This window comes from Typopeltis vanoorti, chromosome 5, assembly GCF_054136105.1.
Source record: "Typopeltis vanoorti isolate ZY-2024b chromosome 5, IOZ_Tvanoo_1.0, whole genome shotgun sequence".
Classification (NCBI taxonomy): Eukaryota; Metazoa; Arthropoda; class Arachnida; order Uropygi; family Thelyphonidae; genus Typopeltis; species Typopeltis vanoorti.
In genome coordinates this window covers 51388353-51405799 of record NC_143553.1, presented here as the reverse complement: position 1 = coordinate 51405799, position 17447 = coordinate 51388353, and the positions used below count along the sequence as shown (strand labels likewise).

Here is a 17447-nt window from a genome sequence, read left to right as displayed (position 1 = left end):
GCTTTCCCCAATCAGAAACAGAGTTGCTACTGTAGTTATAGATCGTCTGATGCTATTACCAGAGCCAGCACTCTCAAAACCTTGGTTCCTTCCATCATGCTGTTTCAGGTAATTATCCCTTAGTAACTCTATAAATTTTGTTTCCATTTTTCCATGGGTCCTTTCTTACTTCCAGTCTATATTTCCATAGTTAAAATCTCCCATGATAATTGCTCAGTCTGCACTCATTGTGCCAATGCATATCATCCACATCTTCTGAACCCCCGAAGTCTATAGCAGCAACCAACAATATATTTTGTCCTAGTGGCCTCTACCTCACATCAGACAGCCTTAAATGAACCATTTTCAGATCTACAATTTCCCTAACTTCTATTTTGCTGGTTGAAGTTCTTCAGCTATCTTTAATAATACCTCTCCTGCCCTATTCCTCTATCTTCTCTGAAAATACAATATCCATTACATTCTATCTCTGTAACTACATCATTCTATGACAACCAGGTCTCGCTGATAACAATAATTTTTGGCAAGTCGAACTGACCAATGCCAAAAACTCTTTTCCTTTGTTTCTGATACTTCGGAATTTGTGTACACGTATTTCAACATCCCCCTTGGGCCCACAGTTACCCTTACATAATGTCATTACCTGCCCAATCAGATTTAAAGTCTAGAAAAGTGCACCCAGCTCTTCACAATCATTCCTGCACTCGCATTCATTTGTCTAAGGGGTGACTAGACCACCTTCTGGATTGCTTCCCCCTCCTAATATCTCTAATTTCCCTGGTTTTGCACTTCCAAACTCTCACTGAACAACACTTTCTCCAAGCACCTAACTCCAAAACCATTTAAGTGCAGTCCATCAGGCATATACAGGTTCTCATGTCAATAAAATTCACTCCACACATCTATAAACTGCACACCATTCCTCCTGCGCAATTTTCTCATTGACAATCATGGCCCTTCTCAATTCTGTCCTATTATACCAAGGCAGCAGACTCAATTTTTACTTTCTTACTCTTCATTTCTGCTTCTTCTAACAACTCTTTCACATCTTCTGTCATTGCATATTTCTCACCTTTCAAATTATTTGTGTCTGCCAAAACAATTAATTTATTCACTTCTTTCTTCAGCAGATTTACAGCTTCAATAACATCCTTTATCTTCGCACTTTATCTACACACTGAATCCCCATACAATACTTTCTCTTTTCTCCCAGTTTCATGCATTCCCCATTCACTGTTTCTTTCATTCTCCATCATTATGTACCCACACCAATAATTTCTCCAGTTGCTCAAGCTCGCATTTTGTCCTGTGAAGGAGTCCGTAGAAGCGCGAAATTTCTTTCTACGCTGCCATCTCATCATCCACATTATTACTTTCAACCACTTTCTTTCAAACTCTCACTTGTATTTTGTGCACCATCATTCAATGCTTCCGCTTTATTCTCCATGATCCTGTAGTATATCATAATATCAGCGACTTCATTCTTTCACTCCTGAAATGACTCATTTTTTCCATTCGTTAAAGAGATGTTTCTGACAAATTCTTTTTATTCTCACTCTCGTACCACAAACCATTTACTCTCAGTAACAAATACATTAAACAAATGCTACATTGCACTAAATTCCATATGTTGATATCATTCAACATTGATGTCTTCTCTCTTGTACATCTCATTGCACACCAACAGCCACTGCCTCGGTCACTTGATGAGCTAGTCTGCTTTGGTGGAAGAATGAAATTTGTTGCCATTGAATATTACAGATACCTTAATATCAAGCATGGCCCATTGCTGTTGGGTCTGTTTAGTTTAGAGGGATCATATATGACCATATTGTGCCTACTTCTGTAATGTACCTCATACCTGTCCAATGCATCTTACTATCTCATTTCATCATTATTCTAGTGTACACCAACACCAAACTTTGTCCTCCTGCATTTTGATATGAAGTTACAGATTTTCTGTGCATTTTGTAAAGTTTGTCAAGCAGTGTAGAAAAAAATAAACTTCTATATTTTCTACAATTTCACTAGATAAGAGTACACTGCTCTTTACAAGGAACTTGCACAAGCTCTCACACCAACTCTTATCAAAATACATGGGATCAAACCATATTCAAACAGAAATCTCTCACCTTTTAGACAAAACAGAGGGGTGGAGGATGAAAGAGCCATATTAAAATGTTCAGTACTGCCTCAGTCAGACTTTCCCAAAAAGGATCCATTGCATCTGATCTCAGGTGCTTTTTTTTTTTAAATCTATCATTATTTATTTATTTAATTTATTTATTATGTGGCTCCCACTCATGAAAGGTTTTTTGAAAACCTATAATACATTTTACCAAAAGTAGCTTGATTTTTTCTACTGTTTATTGTTATTTTTATTTTGTATTTTTTACTTCTTCGTCTACGATCTCTTATGCTTTTAAGCGTCGAGATTTTGCCAAAGAGATTTCCATGCTGTCCTGTCCAAGGTTTTGCTTCTTTCCAGTTAATTCCCTTCTTTTCCAATTTTTCTTTAATTTCCTTCTGCCAACCTTTCCTGGGTCTACCTGTTTCTTTTTCCTATTTTCTGGCTTTCATATACAGTTTTTGCTATTCTTCCTTCTTCCATTCGATTAAGATGTCCAAACCATCTCATTTGGGCTTGTGTTATGAATTGATTCAGAGGTGCAACTTGAAGACTGTCTCTTATGGTTTGATTTCTTATTCGGTCTAGTCTTGTTTTTTGTGCCACTTTCCTGAGATATTTCATTTCAATTGTTTGTAGTTTATTTGTTTCCTGTTGTTAAACACCAAGACTCACAACTGTATGTTAATGTTGGTAGAATGGTACACTGCCATTTTGGTATTCTGGTGACTTCTTTCTTATCTAGGAGTGGGCCTTTCATTGCATAGAATAGCTTTGTTTCCCTTCTTATCCTGTTGTTAATTTCCGTTGTCTAGTCTACCATCTTCTTGTATATATGATCCCAAGTATTTAAAGGAGTGGACTTGTTCCAGTCGATGATTCTCTATTTTTATTATGTGTTTTTGTTGGCTTCTAGATATGATCATTGTTTTAGTTTTATTTATATTTATGGTCACATTCTTTTTCTTTGTTTCGTCATACCAAATGTTGATATTGTACTGCAGATCTTTATAGCTGTATTTGCTAGAATCACTACATCATCTGCAAAAGCCATGTGTGAAATCCTGGTTTCTTTCAGTTTCCTGTATCCTAGGTGGAACTTTTTTGTTTTTGTTTGGCATGCCTTTAAAATTTCATCCATTACTATGATGAAGAGAAGAGGGCTGAGGATACAGCCTTGCCTCACTCCTACATTTGTTTCAAATTCTTTTGATCTTATTACAGGTTCTTACTTTTCTTTTTCCATGCAACATTGAATAGGTGTAAAAGAAATTTTATTGCTTTTGTTCCTAAATTCTTTACCATTTCTGGTGTTATTTGGTCATGGCCTGCTGATTTGCCCAGTTTTATTTTATTTATTGCTGCTAACAGTTCATTTGCATGAATTTCTTCACTCTGATCTTCTATTTTGCTTGTGTGTCTTGCTCTTAGGGTTCTATTTTTTCCATGTCCTGCATCTTCCAATAATTCTTGAAAGTACTGTTTCCGTCTTTCCATAATATCTTCGGAATTTGTGAGTAACTTTCCATCCTTATTTTTGATAAACTTTATGGGGCATTCTTTCTCTGACCTGATTCTTCTTAAAACATTATAGAAGAGTTTTTGGTTTCCTTTAAAATTTTGTTCTAAAGTATGTCCGAAGTCTTCCCAGCATTTTCTTTTCTCTTCTTTCACTAAGGTTTTAACTTCATTTCTTTGGTTGTTGTCTAGTTCTCTATCAACCTGCAGCTTTGATGTTATATATCTCTTCCATAATTGCTTTTTCTTTTTAATTTCTTCTTTTAGTTCTTCAGTCCACAAAGGTGTTTTATGTTTCTTCTGTTTATTATTTAATGATACACCACAAATTCCTTTGCTTGTTTCTAGAAGAAGTGTTTTGAACCTGTACCATAGGTTTTCTACATCTTGGTCTTCATATATCATATTTACTTCTTTCATCTTCTCTTCTATTTTACTTTTATACTCAATGGCTGTTTCTTCTTTCTTTAGTTTGTAGTTCTTTATCTTAACATTTATTTTCTTGCTACTTTTTCTACATTTTTCAACTTTTATTTTATGGATTGTTTCCAATACTAATAAGTAGTGGTCATTGCCTATTTCAGGACCTCTATAGACTCTTGCATTTTTTGTATACTTCCAGTACGATCTGCTTATGATGGCATAGTCGATTATAGATTTTTCGTTTCTACTGGGCTCTTCCCTGGTAAACTTATGGATTTCTTTATGCTTGAACATAGTATTCGCTATTACTAAATTATTTGTAAGGCAAAGATTTATTATTCTTTCTCCATTATTATTCCGGGTTATTTCTCCTTGTGATCCCAACACTTGTTTCATTTCCTCATCTACTTGATTCCCTACCCAGCCATTAAGGTCTCCTTGAAGTCAGCTCTTGACACCCACAACAAAACAGATATGAGCTTGAATGACAATTTCTCAGAAACTAAAGCATGACTTGGCCGAACTTTCCGAACTTAAATGAATTAGATCATCAAAAGCAATGAAGAAGACCAGATATTGTGTAATACAACAAAGTAACTTATTATGATTATTATTATTAATCAGGGCCTCAAAGGAGTCACAAGACTCATCGTGGAAGGCCCATCCTAAACCAAGTCAATCATGCCACTCCTTAAATTCATTCATTGTTCATATCCTTATCAGGCAATGCATTTCATGGTTCAATCATCCTCCATGCAAAGAAATCACTCTTCACTCTCTTGCTCACAACTTCCTTTTGCAACTCCAGAGATGGCTCCTTGTTCTTGCTCCTTCCTCTTGTTCTACCATACACAAGAACTCCCTAGTATCAACCCTATAACTACCTCTCAACAGTTTAAATGTCTCAACCATATCGTTCTATCTACTAAACTATGCAATCTACATTCCCTCAATCTATTCTCATAATTTTTGTTATCCACCTCTACACTATTTCCAAGGTTAATTTATCCCCCTCAAATCCTGCTGATGAAATATGAGTAGAGCTTGCAGGTGACCAAATCTGAGCTGATCAAACTTATGCCAAAAGGTTTGCAATTTAATAGGCCCTCAATTATTTTTTAAAAAAAATTAAAAGTAAGCAAACAATATTTTAAAAGAAATATTGTTTGCTTACTGTGTGCAAAATGAGGGATATTTATTATACTTCTTTTCAATACAAGATTCATTGTCAAGTTGTAGGTCTGTAATCTCTGAAGAACAGATTTTCAGACCTCTCCCTTTATGATGAAAAATGACGAGTGCAATTATCAATTTTAAAAAATACTGATGAAAAAGAGAAACATCACAGCAAGTCCATTAAGGCTGGCTTGTTATAACACCTTCCAATTTTTAACATTTACCACATCTAACTTGTGATCTGACCTTGAATTTCAGAAAAAATAACACAAACTGCATTAGGTTTCCATGATAAAGTGGATGAATCTAATAAACTGGCCATTCAGTGTAAAGCATATTCTCATTAACAATTGGATCAATTTTAGAGAAATATCTTATCAATATGTAAAACAGATCAGCTATTAATAATAACAGGAGCACATTTAATAACAATTTCAAAATTTGAGCATATTAATGATTTCTAATGAAAGTTGTACCTTTATATCAAAGTTTTCGAAACTTTCACCACGTCTGTTTAAATAATCAATAAGTTTCTGTGCATGTTTCCTCTCCTCCTCAGAATTTTCAGAGAAGAATTTTCTGAATCCTTGACGAGCAATGGAGTTCTGACCAAAATGAGCCGCCTGCAAGCAAAGATTAAAAAAAAAAAAAAGGAATCAATTCTGATAATTATTTTAAGAAAATTCTTCATTATTCTGCATCAAACTTTGAACATAACTGTCTCTTTGCTTCTATAATAAATTAAAACATTACCATTTTCATGTAAACAAGGCTGGCATGCATTTCTTCATTAATTTGTTTCTGCAGTGCATGAATACACATAGAATGAAGCTTATAATGGTCCTTATGTGGGTCAGCTGCTTCATTATCTGGGGGGAAAAAAAATAAAAATAAAAAAACATGAAACAAATATACATATGAAAAGCTTCAGAAAAAGAAATACTGAATCTGTCAGTACACATTGCATTATCTTACTGTTATATTTCTTTATCATCATAGACCCCATGGAATCAAGCTTAATGCAGCTTGCTGCTCACCATAACATATATACTTTAAATTCATCCTGTGCACTCAACATCAACACTTTTCACCCACATGCCATTCTCTACCTAAAATATAGGATGAACTGTACCTTTGTAAATAAGTGATAAAGATGTGCCCTTGTTTGGTATATCTTTATACCACTTTCTAGTCTATTGCTTTCCTTCCATTCCATCCTGAGAATACTTGCCTCAGTATCTTTAAGAAACTGCTTCCTTCACCAAATTTTATGTCTCAATCACACTATCTTGAAAATAAACTTATTTTACAGCTTAACATTTGATAGTTTTTTTTTGTTTTTTTTTATTGATCACCTTTTCCAGTTTTCTTATCTTCCAAAAATAATCACAACCAACTCTGTGCACAGCAGTTTAGATATTATTGAAGTAATCATCTGCAACAGGAAGTTTGTGCAACCTGCCTATGGGTTTTGATTTTCACAAGCAAAAAAATAAAATAATTTGAATCTAATGCATACTAGATATTTTAATTCTATCACTAATCGATAATCTCGATGTTGGTTATTTTATTTGGTGTTTTTACATCACTATATACCCACATGTTTTTCAAATATTAGATGTGTCTAAGAAGTGCTCTTTCACGGTTTTGTTCCAACGTGCATGCTCTGGGCACTCACAAGGAACGTGAGCAAGTGATTAATGCGCAATTAGTGTTGTTTGTTTGTTCAGCTTTCAAGGTTGTGTCACTGCTACTCCCCAAATTACTAGATACGCATTGTGATGTGGCCCTCAGATAATTTTTTTTGTTTTTAATGTGGCCCTCAGAGTACCTAAAGTTGGACAGCCCAAATCTACAGTATCAGTTTTTTAAGCATGGCATCTGAATATGAATTCTTGTCATCACTCCCAAGATATTGCAATATTTACTTATTGTTAACAGAAAATATAATATAGCGTAAAGCTGGGAACAAGTATTTTGTTGCTTATCAAGAATATTAAAGAAAAGGCAGAAAAATACACATCAAGTAATTTTACTGACTATATGCAGTTTAACATCAGAAATAACATGGAAATCACGGCCAAGGCTCCAATTTGTACAGAGTAAAATTAACCATATATAGGAGTTCAGGAAAAGAATCCCTTTACTGTATATTCCATGTTTCTCTAAATTTCAATTCAAATAACCACAAAAAGTCAAGCAAAGAGAAATAGTTACATATGGATAAATGCACACCTCTGAAAGCTTTCTAGATTCAATTAAATATGTGATCTTAGTTTCAATCTCAGTGATTGTTCATTTATATATGTGCAAACCTTACCTACTTTTTCTAATAGACAGGCATGAAATTTCAGTTACAAATACTACTCATTTTTCCCAATTAGACTATCTCAGAAATGGGATTTGTGCACATGCTTGATTGAATATCTCATGTCAAAGTCTCCTCTTTTTTTTGATCTTCTGTGGCTAAAAATCACTGCTTCTTCCATTTTATCAAATTAATTTGCTGTATATTGCTATTGTAGCATCAACCAGTTTGTTCTCTTTAAATGTATATTCTCTTAAATCCAATTTTTCATAACAGAAGTCATCTTCCCTAGAGATTTTATGTTCACAACTCCAGTTGGCTTTCCAACTGCACTGATCCAACAGGTAAAAAGAAGTGCTGAGATATTTACTATCACCAGTAATTTTGGACAAGTTGTTTTCATGTCTACCTGAGTAGTATATAACCTAACCACTTTCCAAATTTTTTAGATCTTTCTTTACTAGTGGAGTTGCACTTTAGGCTACACACACACACACACACACACACACGTTATCTACAACTTTAAGAAGATCAAAGGTGATAGTCCTTGTGACTTCTGCACTTTATTTCCTTGGTTGGACTGTTTTTCTGATGTAAGTAATTGCAACACCTCTCATTAGTATGAAAACATTCATTACACTTTATATTCTCAACATTCATTACACTTTATATTCAGTACTCTTATCTAAGCTTTGTTTCGCCAATAAGTGTGTCAAAAACAGACATAATGCAATTGGCTTTCATCAAAATCAGAATAATTTCTGTTTATACTAAAGCCTGAAGCAGCTACAAGCAATTAATAACTCATCCAAAAACTGCATTTGAAAGGAATAAAAGCAAGAAACTTGCATCATATCCTAGTGGCAGTTATGCTTTTGAACCTTTTGTGAAAGCTATGGGTAATAACATTTGTCCAACCCTGCATCCACTCTAGCAACTGATTATTCTATTGCATGATTACCCACAGAAAAAGAGTACTTCAATTTCTATTACTCAAATTCTTGCATAGACAAGGGTTGTGTTTCCTTGGATACTGAAGAACACAGGAGTTATTTTGGCCACATTTGCAATATGCTCTCTAAACTTCCTGTCCATAATCACTCTCTCAAGTCCCTGGCCTCAACTTCTTGCAGTCTAGTTCTATCAGTATAATGCACAGCTTGTAATCTCTTCATCCCAAAATGTGTGACCTTATACTTTGCCACATTAAAGTGGACGACATTCTCTGTCCATATTGCCAGTCTAAGTTATCCTGCATGTCTGTATTATCTTCATTGAATACCGATCTCCCAGTTGTGCATAGTATTAGCAAACATCTAGATACCTCCCCTTAAATTGCTGGCCTGGTTGGCCGAGTGGTTAGTATATCCGCTTTCCAGCCAAAAGGCGGCGAGTCCAAATCCTGCCATGGATGTTTGCGATTGTCAGTGAAAATACTAGTGGTAGTGATGGGCAGTAAATGGTGTTCATGTAGATAATGATGGTAGTTGCAGTTCGTATTAGTTGGTGGATTGAGTGGTGGAGAGAGCTGTAGAGTAGGTGCCCTCCCTCAACGAGTCTTTAGACTCTCTGGAAGTGTCACTAATAATAATAAATCATACATATAATCAGTGATATACAAATTAAAACACTGCTGCTCAAACATTGATCCCTACAGTAAATCACTAATACCCACCTTCTCCTACATTCAATTCTTCATCCACATATGAGTGTCTGTCCACCAAACATCCTCTCATCAGACCAGTGCCCATCCCCAATATCCAATTTATGTAACAGAATTCCATGTAGTATACTGCTCCATCCAGATGCAATATTGACTGATGTGAAAGGCTTGAGAGTACTAAATCTGGTGATAGCATCAGAACTTGTTAGTAACCAGGGTAGCCATCTTGCCTCTGATTGGGGAAAGTCATCATGCAGTCTTAACCTAGAATATTGCCTGATGCAGAATTTTTGATTAAGGATATATTGTGCATTTGATGCACAGTATATCATAATGCTATAAGTAGGATAAGTATGATGCAGAAGAAAAAGTTGTGGATATCTAAAGCAAAAAGTGATTAGCACGCTATGAGCTGTACAAAGCACAGGCAAGAAAGGTGACCAGTATGGTAAGGAAAGCAAAAACAGATTATGAGAGATTCTTCTTATTATTATGAGGCCCCTCGTAAGGTGAAGCCCCAAGCTGTAACTTGTCCAGCTTATATATAAATCTGGCCAGTTTAATGTTATAATGGACAGTTGTTATAACTATTTTATTTACATTTTAATACAAATTCAATACTGGGTACTACATGCATGCAATAATATACATGCATTATAACATAGCACTGGTGTAGTCAAGAATATTAGCATTTGAATCTAGGGGATAAAATATGATTCAACTACGATTGGCATGTTATTACATATACTCCAAACTTTATGTGCCCATCCCCAATATCCAATTTATGTAACAGAATTCCATGTAGTATACTGCTCCATCCAGATGCAATATTGACTGATGTGAAAGGCTTGAGAGTACTAAATCTGGTGATAGCATCAGAACTTGTTAGTAACCAGGGTAGCCATCTTGCCTCTGATTGGGGAAAGTCATCATGCAGTCTTAACCTAGAATATTGCCTGATGCAGAATTTTTGATTAAGGATATATTGTGCATTTGATGCACAGTATATCATAATGCTATAAGTAGGATAAGTATGATGCAGAAGAAAAAGTTGTGGATATCTAAAGCAAAAAGTGATTAGCACGCTATGAGCTGTACAAAGCACAGGCAAGAAAGGTGACCAGTATGGTAAGGAAAGCAAAAACAGATTATGAGAGATTCTTCTTATTATTATGAGGCCCCTCGTAAGGTGAAGCCCCAAGCTGTAACTTGTCCAGCTTATATATAAATCTGGCCAGTTTAATGTTATAATGGACAGTTGTTATAACTATTTTATTTACATTTTAATACAAATTCAATACTGGGTACTACATGCATGCAATAATATACATGCATTATAACATAGCACTGGTGTAGTCAAGAATATTAGCATTTGAATCTAGGGGATAAAATATGATTCAACTACGATTGGCATGTTATTACATATACTCCAAACTTTATGAGACATCAGTTCAACTATATGGATAATGAATAAACAAGCATTTCAAATATTAATTACTATTTTAAGTAAAAGAAATACAAGTAAATAACAGTAAATAGAATAATACTAGGAGGCATGAGCTTTTATACTTAGACCTCTACTACAGAGAGAAAATATTAATTAAAACAAACACTTTTTTTTTATAGCTCCCACCGATGATAGGTTGTAAACCTATTGCATAGTATAGTGGACTAGTACTTATGGGGAAAAGACAAAGATTTACATTTTTTTTTTAAAATATACATTTAACAAACTACAAATATAAAGATCGGTAATATACAGACCTCAGGAAAAAGACCATTCTGGATCAAGGTGCATGATGCATGAATGTGGCAGCTAGTAGGTATATTGCAAACTGCTGCACTGAATTTTATGTTGCATGGAAAAAAATGAGATTCCAGGAGAAGGAACCTACTCTCTCTCTGTAGGTGATGACTAACTTTTGAACAAAGCCATGAATCAAACTTAGGTGCAACCAAACACTTTAACAAGGCAAAAAAAAAAAAAGTATACAGAAAAATGTTTACCTGAATTACTCTTTTTGAAAATAAGAATAGCATGGAAAATGGTGGAGTTATGCACAAGAAAAGTATAAAGCCATTATTCCGTATGAAGAAAGTCATCATGCAGTCTTAACCTAGAATATTGCCTGATGCAGAGCAGCTAGCCAAATAAAAAAAAAATCTAGTAAAAAAACTTTAATTTTTATAAGATGACAACAATTTGCAATACAAACGATGCCTTAAGTAACTACTCCCAAATAAAACTTTTTCAATCCAACTTAAATCATCCTGACTTTTATTATTGAAGGACTAAATTCTGAAGAATCTTAATCTTACACTTACGCAATATAATCCAAATTACTTTTTTTTTTCGAGAGGAAATAGAGCACCTACTAACCTGTGAACTCAATTTTTCGACAGTTAAGTCTGCTTAAAAGCATAATTTTTTTAAAAGAAAAGTTTAAGGGCTTTACCTGTTAACGAAGAAACCGCTATTACGAACACAGCCAATAGGAAAAGACAGGACATAGTTTTCATGCTGAGTATCGATTTCTTCCGCTAAAAAAGGCAGTCACAAGAGTATTAGAAGGAAATTTATAGTCGAAAGCTTTTCCATAAACGAATACTTCACTGAAATCTGATTGACAGTAAATAGCTAATGAACTTTTAAAGAAACTGTTATCAGCCTTTGTACACACTGGTACAGAAGACTGCGTCCAAAGTACTAAATATCTGTCATCCCCAGCTGTAAACAATCTTATATTGTACCATGTCACATGACTTGGTACATACTCGTGCTCTGTGCTTGGTACGATTTGCTTTAACTGAAATATAGTCGTATTGCACAAAACAGGATGTGAAGTTGGTAGGTTTTTTTATAAATTTATTATTTTTTTAAAATAGATAATTGTTCGACAGTTCTTCAGTACCTTGGCTCAGCGTTATAGAAAAAATTCTTTCAATTAATTCTGATGGAAATCCACAGCAAAAACGAATTATAATATAATTATGCTTGCAATAACAAATTACATAATAATAAGTAAGTAAGTAATTTTGATGTTAACAAGACCGTTGGAGTGAATGAAATTTCGCCACTGTGGTGAAATAATGTATTAAAGAACTGACGTAGCCCATTTACTTGGCAAGTCTTATTTCAGTGATATACAGTAGTTCCTTACTTCCAGATTTAAATTAATGCGTAGCCCTACACTTCACTTCCTTGTTCCCGAAATGTCCTATTCCGGAACAAGCATTAGCCGTTTGAGGGGGGAAAAACAACAGAAAAATCCTCTTCCTCCGTTTGAGACTGGCTAACTCACCTCTTGATTGAAAACACTAACCTTGCGTCATAGACGGGATTCGAACTGGGATCTTTCAAACCAAAGGGCTCATCTAAATCAACTGAGTTACTGAAGCTCTGGTTACATTTCATAATAAGGGGACTACAGTGATGAAAAAGGGTGATTCATATCCTGTGATATTTGTAGATTTTCTAGAGTATCTGATAGGCTGGTACATGATATATTGGTATATACCAGTGTTTCTCAACCTGTGGTCCGCGACGGTGGGACAGATGGTCCGTAGGCAGACTTAAATTAATTAAATAAATAAATATTTTTTAAATTATCCAAACAAAACAAATGAAAATTGAATAAGTAAGTAAAAATTATTGAAATCAAATGGAGATTTAAAAAAAACCCTAACAAACAGCTTTAGAATGTTCAAAGGCAGAAGCAATAAAACTATATTTTGTTCACTTCACCACTCTTTTATTATTCGTCATTCGGCAGAATGACGAATAATAAAAGAGGAGTGAAGTGAACAACAATATAGTTTCATTGCTTCCGCCTTCTTGTTGTTTTGTCAGATTTGAAGTGAACATGTGTTATCCACTTTTCAACCAACTGCTTGTTGTTTATTGATTTTTATTATTGAAGGTTTCCTTCCTTCATCCAAGGCTCAGTATATCTTCAGACTTGGACAAAGTGTGTCCTGAGTTAACCCGAGTTTTTATATATTTATATATTTTTCAGAATCGTTTTTTAATAATGGAAAAGTGACTTAGAACTAGTACTTTGGGGAAAAAAAAAAAAAAAGAGCAGATGAAACAGGTGATGCTAACCCTAATTGTGATACACGTGTTGTAATGGCAAGTAAATCTGATACTATTAAAGTAGAAGAAACAAGCAGTTCAAAGAAAGAATACAGTAGGAAATATAACAGTTCATGTTTGGAATTCGGGTTTACTTGGTGTGGAGATGAAAGTGAACAGAAACCTCAATGTGTTTTGCGTTATAAAGTGTTGTCGAACGAGTGCATGAAACCTGCAAAACTCCGACGACATTTTTCATATCATTGTGAAGTGAAAAATAAGCCAACTGAATTTTTTCAGCGACGCTTAGGGACATCGAATCATGGGAAAGATATAGTTTCGGCCATGGGTTCCATTATAGCAAGGCACTAGAAGCATCCTATCTCTTAAGTTTGCGCATAGCGAAAACAGGGAAACTTCATTCTGTTGTGGAAAATTTGCTACTTCCAGCTATAAAAGGGTATAGCGTGTTCAGGAGTATAGCGTATATAGAATGTATAGCGTGTATAAAATCCGGGTATGGTGTGTTCAGGAGTGACAGGGAGAATAAAAAGGGGGGAGAAGTGTTATTGATGATAGCTGATGAGTTGCAGCCAAGGAGTATAGAAGTTGAACTGCAGGATAGAGAAAAGAGCACATCTGAGGCTATTTGGTGTGAAATAGAGGCTATCACAACAAAATATACAATTGGGTGCTGCTGTAGACCAGGTGATGGAATAGATGGTTGGGATAGTATGCGTAGGCAAATAGAAGAAATGAGTGGAAGGAGGGTAATTATTATAGGGGATTTCAATTATGGTAACATTGACTGCAAGGAGAGAGCACACGGGAGGAAGGAATTGGATTTTATGCGGTTATTAAGGGACAACTACATGCGACAGCATGTAATGGAAAATATTAGGGGGGCAGAGAGTGCTTGACCTAGTAATCGCATCTGAGAATGTGGCTGTAACGAACATGACCATGTTGCCACCAATTGGTGAGAGTGATCATAAGGTCATGACTTGGGTGGCTAAAGGAGTGGAATTTACAATTAAGACAGGGTACATGTGGAATTACCAGGCTGGTAAGTATGACAGGCTTAGGAGTGTGCCTGGCTCAGTGCCATGGTATGTAAAACTGCAAAGGCTGGATGTTGATAGGGCATGGGAAGTGGTTAAGAAGTGTTAGCAGGAGGCAATGGTTGACTGTATACCAAGAGTCCGAATAAAAAATCAAATAGGGGTTAAATGGATGAATAACACCATTAAGCGTGAGCTGCAAAAAAAAAGAAACCAATGTGGAAGGGAATTTGAGGAGAAAGGTGACCTGCAGGTGCAAGAACAGTATAAAACTCAGGCCAGAAAGGTAACAAGGGTGGTAAGAAAAGCAAAAGCGGATTATGAAAGAATATTGGCCATGCGGACTAAAGAGAATCCCAAACAGTTTTCTCAATATGTTGCAAGTAAAAGGAAAAATGTTCATGGCAGATTGATTTTAAAAAATGCTGACGGTAGGGAGGTAACCGAATCAGTCGATATAGTGGAATTACTGAGCAAGCACTTTGCAAGAGTATATCATCCAGGTGGTGACATTGCAGGAAGGAAGAACCAACAACTTATACTGGAATTGTCATGAATGAAGTAGAGGTAAATAGTCTATTACAGAACCTCAATGTCAATACATCTGTGGGGTTGGATGGTATACCAGCTCGTGTCGTACGTAAAGCGGTCAAAGAATTGTCAGCGCCCTTGACCATTTTGTTTAATTTGAGCCGCGGGTCTGGGTCAGTCCCAAGGAGGTGGAAAGAGGGGAAAATTGTTCTGCTGCATAAAGGTGGTTCCAAGGCTGCTGTTGAAAATTACCGGCCAATCAGCATAACAGGAATCGTTATCAAGGTTTTGGAGAAAATAGTCAAGAGGAAAATACAAGATTGGATAGATGAAAATGGGATACTGTATCGGGGACAGCATGGTTTTGTGAAGGGTAGGTCATGCCTCAATAACTTGCTCACGTATTATAACACAGTGATGGCTGAACTGGATGAGGGTAATGGGTTTACAGTGATTCTACTGGATCTTGGTAAGGCCTTTGACAGGATACCACATGGAATTCTAATCAGTAAAATGCAGCATATGGGGATGGATATAGGATTGGTGAGATGGATAGGAGGGTGGTTGATGGAGAGATATCAGAGAGTGGTTTATTCAGGAGTAGAGTCCAAAAGACGGCCTATGACTAGTGGTGTGTCACAAGCATCTGTTCTTGGACCACCTGTTTAATTTGTTCATTAATGATATAGGAAAGGATCCGAGAGGAAGAGTTCATTTGTTCGCGGATGATGCAAAGTTGGGTAGGGCAATAGTGAATACAGATGATGTCAAAATTTTGCAGGATGATTTGGATAGATTGGAGGTCTAGGCTAAAGAGAATGGATGTCAATTTAATGTGCAAAATGTAAGGTTATACATTTTGTGGTGAAAAGATTAGCAGCAGTTTACTACATTGGTGGACCTGTACTCCAGGAAATTGATGAGGTGAGAGATTTAGGAGTGTTGGTGGATAAGGAGTTGAAGTTTAGGGGGAACAGCAAAAGTGGCCAAATCAGCTCATCAAATCACTTGATTGTTGAAGAATACTTTGACGAGCAGAGATAAGCATGTTATTTTCCTCTGTATCGAGCCTTCTCCTATCTGGGCACAGTAGTCGAGACCCCATCTCGACTACTGTGCACAGATTTGATCATCTAGGTTTCTTCTTGATGGGGAGGAGGTTGAGAGGATCCAGAGGTGAGTGACCAAGATGATAGCATGTCTGTGGAATGAACCTTATGAGAACAGGTTGAGGATTTGTGGGTTGCAGAAACTGGTTGATAGGAGGAGGAGAGGAGATATGATTGAGACTATAAGATTAATTCAGAAGATATTTCTATAAGATTAATTTAAGAAGGGTTTCTATAAGATTAATTCAGAAGATATTTTTGAGAACAGGGCTGGTGGTGGAGGACTAGGGGGCAGGTTGGAATAATAATGGAAGCTGGAAGCTGGACAAGAGTGTAGTAAGTAAGGGTTTTAGAGCTGGGTTCTTTACGTTTAGGGTGCTGAATGAGTGGAATAAGCTGCCAGAGTCTGTAGTGGGTGCTGTGACAGTGAATGAGTTTAAGGCAAGGTATGATAGATACTGTGTGAATGTCGAATAGTAGTGATGAACATGATTTGTGGCCTCCCTCGATGAGTGTAAGGACTCCCTGGAGTTGCCTGTAATCATAATCATCATCATAATAATAATAAGAAAAGATGTGGTAAAAACTGTGTTTGGCAACAAGTTACTAAAAGATGTTGATTTGATTCCTCTTTCAATTGAAACTGTAGATTGCACGATTAATGATATGGGCAGGCGACGTAGAATCTCAGTTAATCGAAAGAGTTAAAGAAGAGCCCTTATTATGTGTTAAAAATAGACAAAATGTTATAATTGATCCGCACTTAATATGCTACGTAAGATATGCGCATGATAACAACATTCATGGTGATATTCTGTTTTGTAGAACTTTGCCATCTCGAACAACTGGAAAAGAAATATTTCACACTCTCAATAATTACATAACACACTAAAGGATCCAGTGGGGAAAATGTATGTGCTTCTGTTTGGATGGAGCTCGCTTCCTTACAGGCAGGCATAGTGGGGTTATTTATGTACTGGATGTGAATTGGGTACCATACATAGGGAGGGGTTGGCCTCCAAAGGAATGCCACCAGAATTTAAAACTGCTATACAACGCTGTAAAGCTAGTTAATTTTATTAAAGCTCGACCGTTAAATAACAGGTTATTTTCAGTAATCTGCGATGAAATGGGCAGTGAATATATACAACTTTTGCTTCATTCTGAAATTCGCTGGCTTTCCAGGAGCAAAGTACTAACTAGGCTATTTCAATTAAGGCACGAAGTTTTTTGTTTGTAAATGAACGTAATTCTGATTTTGTATCACTCCTTGTTGACGAAGCATGGTTATCAACATTATTCTATTTTTCAGATATTTTTTTTGAAATTAAATTAACTAAATCTCTCCCTTCAGGGAAATTCTTTAACTGTTCTTGCTGTGTAAGACAATATAAAGGCATTCGAGAAAAAACTGGTGTTATGGATTAATTATGTAAAAGACAGACAATTTGCACC

At 35.8% G+C, this 17447-nt stretch overlaps 1 protein-coding gene across 1 annotated transcript in view; it reads right to left on the bottom strand.

Annotated features, from left to right (window-relative positions):
* LOC150106404 (soma ferritin-like) overlaps window positions 1-11982 on the bottom strand; it is a 44390-nt gene extending 32408 nt beyond the window's left edge. The window contains exons 1-3 of the mRNA XM_090393126.1: window positions 11673-11982; window positions 5999-6114; window positions 5722-5868 (exon numbers count right to left, since the gene is read on the bottom strand). Coding sequence (XP_090249252.1) covers window positions 5722-5868; window positions 5999-6114; window positions 11673-11736 — 327 coding nt within the window. The 5' untranslated portion in view covers window positions 11737-11982. The remainder of the gene's footprint in view (window positions 1-5721; window positions 5869-5998; window positions 6115-11672) is intronic.
* Window positions 11983-17447: the final 5465 nt, after the last annotated feature.